General features: G+C 52.3%; 1 protein-coding gene across 3 annotated transcripts; it reads left to right on the top strand.

Annotated features, from left to right (window-relative positions):
* LOC116629690 (spindlin-2) lies at positions 1–1,813 on the top strand. 3 transcript variants are annotated; one of them, XM_032399925.1, is made up of 2 exons: positions 1–259; positions 865–1,813. In XM_032399925.1, exon 2 carries the CDS (start codon positions 867–869, stop codon positions 1,641–1,643), a length of 777 nt encoding a protein of 258 aa, XP_032255816.1. In that variant the 5' UTR covers positions 1–259; positions 865–866; the 3' UTR covers positions 1,644–1,813. The 3 variants fall into 3 exon arrangements, with proteins under 3 accessions (XP_032255816.1, XP_032255818.1, XP_032255817.1); XM_032399927.1 differs by having other exon boundaries at positions 7–192; XM_032399926.1 differs by having other exon boundaries at positions 7–247.
* The last annotated feature ends 1,284 nt before the right edge of the window (positions 1,814–3,097 follow it).

The following is a 3,097-nucleotide window of genomic DNA, read 5'->3' as shown; positions in this document are numbered from 1 at the left end:
CCGCCGACAGGGAGGCGGAGGGCCCGCGAAGCTCAGAGCTGGGGATACCGCCGCCATCCTCTTCGCCTACCCAGCCGCCCTGCTAGTCGCGCTCCCCGCCTACGGATCCTCCCCTCCCAGCCGGTGCAGGCACCCGGCTCGTCGCCTGCTGATCTTCCTTCGACACAGGCTCACCGCGGAGGCAGCAGCGAGGTGTCCGATTTGGGCACGTGAGGCCCGCGATCCGGGACGGTGGACGCCAGGCAGGGCAAGGCCATTGGTGGGCTCCAGGATGGAGAAGGGGGATGGGGTGGACTCCTGCAGGAGATAAGGGGTGGGGGCGGGCGCCGGGTGAGGCTGGAGTAGGGGAGTGCGATGGGAAATAGGAAACGGGGTGGCGTTAGGAGCCAGGCAAGAAATTGAAGGTGAGCCTGGGGAAGCGAGGGCACTGGATGCCGGGAAAGCGATCCTGGGTAGACAAGGGGCGTATATAGGGCAGCAGGCTGAGGCGTCCAGGGCAGGACGACAGGGAGTGCGTGCGGGTTAAGGCGGTGAAGGGATAGGCGCTTTGCAGGGGATTGAGAGTGGGGGCCAGTGGCCGGTGATGGAGGCAGTGGGTTCTGAACAAGGAGGTAGCCCGCCCCCTCCTGCAGAGTTCCAAACCCCAGCCAGCACCACTGCCGCTGCCGCCCTTCCCCGCAGCCTAAAGGAACCTAGGAGGGAGAGCACTTGGCAGGCACGCAGCCAGGATTTCCAGCACTGCTGCCAGGCTCATGGGAAAAATTTAGGTTCTGGCGCAGGGTACATAGACACGTCGCTGTTGGGAGAACTTCACCTTATGTCATGTTGAATGTTTCTCTCTTATCTTCTCTTCTCCCCCTGCAGGCATGAAGACCCCCAACGCACAGGAGGCTGAAGGGCAACAAACCAGGGCAGCTGTGGGCCGGGCCACTGGGTCGGCAAACATGACGAAGAAAAAAGCCTCCCAAAAGAAGCAGAGGGGTAGACCTTCGTCCCAGTCCCGCAGGAACATCGTGGGCTGCAGAATTTCGCATGGATGGAAGGAAGGTGATGAGCCCATCACCCAGTGGAAAGGAACCGTTCTGGATCAGGTGCCTATAAATCCCTCTCTTTATCTGGTCAAATATGATGGAATTGACTGTGTCTATGGACTGGAACTTCACAGAGATGAAAGAGTTTTGTCTCTTAAAATTCTTTCCGACAGGGTGGCATCATCTCAAGTGAGTGATGCAAACCTTGCAAACACCATAATTGGTAAAGCTGTGGAACATATGTTTGAGGGTGAGCATGGTTCTAAGGATGAATGGAGGGGAATGGTCTTAGCCCAAGCACCTATCATGAAAGCCTGGTTTTATATTACCTATGAGAAAGATCCTGTCTTGTACATGTACCAGCTTCTAGATGATTATAAAGAAGGAGACCTCCGTATCATGCCAGAGTCCAGTGAGTCTCCTCCAGCAGAGAGGGAGCCAGGAGGAGTTGTAGATGGCCTGATAGGTAAACATGTGGAATATACCAAAGAAGATGGCTCCAAACGGATTGGCATGGTCATTCACCAAGTGGAAGCCAAACCCTCTGTGTATTTCATCAAGTTTGATGATGATTTCCATATCTATGTCTATGATTTGGTGAAAAAGTCCTAACTGTTAGGGTAAACTTTGCCACATTTGTGAAAACAAATGTATACTTTGTAGACATGCAAAATAATGTTGCTTTTCAGTGTATTGAAAGCTTAAGGGTCCCTGTTAATTCAACATCTCTGCCAGCATAACTGTTGTTTTGTTCTGAAAAATACAAATTTATGTGGACATGACATGCTGTGTGTAAGGACTTTGTCATGTTGAAAAGATTGGGTGTGTTTGGTGGATGGGGCATGGAAGGAAGGGACAGCTGTAAATGCAGGCTGTGAATAAGGTTCAGCTAGTATCATAATCAGTCATCTAAAAATGGAATAGGACTTAGCTGGCCTGGTCCAGAGATGGGGGAGGAGAAGGAACTAGAGATGGGCTGTGGGGGGAGGGAGAAGGGGAGGTGACTGCTTAGGAAGAGGTGGGGCAGGGCCAGAAATGGAGAGGCTCTCTGGGGGAGGGATGACCTAAGAGAGAGGCACCCAACTGGGAGGGGGTGGAGAATAACAGAGGGAGAGTGAGATCTTGGGACTTAGAGGAAGACAGACAGAATGCCTTGAGCAGAGAGGGACACAAAGAAGCTTAGAAGAGGTCCAGAGCAAGGCGGGAGAAAGAAGGAGTTGGCAGGAATCTGGAGAGGGACTAAAGGATACTCAAAAGGAGGGTCTATGCATGAGTAAGGAGCCAGAAGGGGAGGAACACTGAGGAAGAAAGAATTCCAAGGAGAAGACCGACAGAGGAAGTGAGAACACAGAAAAGGAGGTGTGGGGAGTGGGGCCCATGAGAGATGGGGAGGCCCGGGAAAAAGTTGGACTTCTGGCAGTATCCACATTGTTCTCCCTTGGTCTGTGCAGAAAGGATGTGACATCTGTCAAAGAACCAAATGGATTGGAAGTTCCCTAGAATGGCATTTTGACAGGGATGACTCAAGAGTTAAGCAGGAGCCAACTTTATACCTAAAAGGCTTTTCTTACTTCAGAGAGCTCATGCCACACCTGCCGAGTAGAACCCCAAGCCTTAGCCTAAACACGCTAACCTGACACCCCATGAGCAGGGGGCTGTGAGCAGCCTCCTCACTTTTCCCAGAGGACCCAGGTGCAGTAAGTCTTGGACCTGAAGTTCTTGGTTCATTCCCCCTATGCTGGATAAACAGTTCTTGTGGGGAATGGGTCAGCGGGGTGCTCAGGACTCAGATGTGCCACCTTGGGTTTGGAAAGTATTTTACCAAAAAAAAAAAAAAAAAAAAAAAGGAACCTTGCTGAACACAGGTACAGGAGTCCCCTCGCTGTTCTTTCTCCTATTGGACTGTGCCTTGCCTCCCTGTAGAGGAGGGGCATCAGAGGATTGAGCCTAATGTTTCTCTCCAGGACATGGGGAGTACTTGACAGTCCATGCTTCTCTCAGCAGCTGCCTGAAACCACAGGTGGCTCCACCCAATGCTTCACTGAATGGAGGTCTGCTGCCTCCAG

Source organism: Phoca vitulina, unplaced genomic scaffold, assembly GCF_004348235.1.
Source record: "Phoca vitulina isolate PV1807 unplaced genomic scaffold, GSC_HSeal_1.0 scaffold2231, whole genome shotgun sequence".
Classification (NCBI taxonomy): Eukaryota; Metazoa; Chordata; class Mammalia; order Carnivora; family Phocidae; genus Phoca; species Phoca vitulina.
Note: the sequence above shows the minus strand (reverse complement) of the source record. Positions and strands in the feature narration are given on the sequence as shown.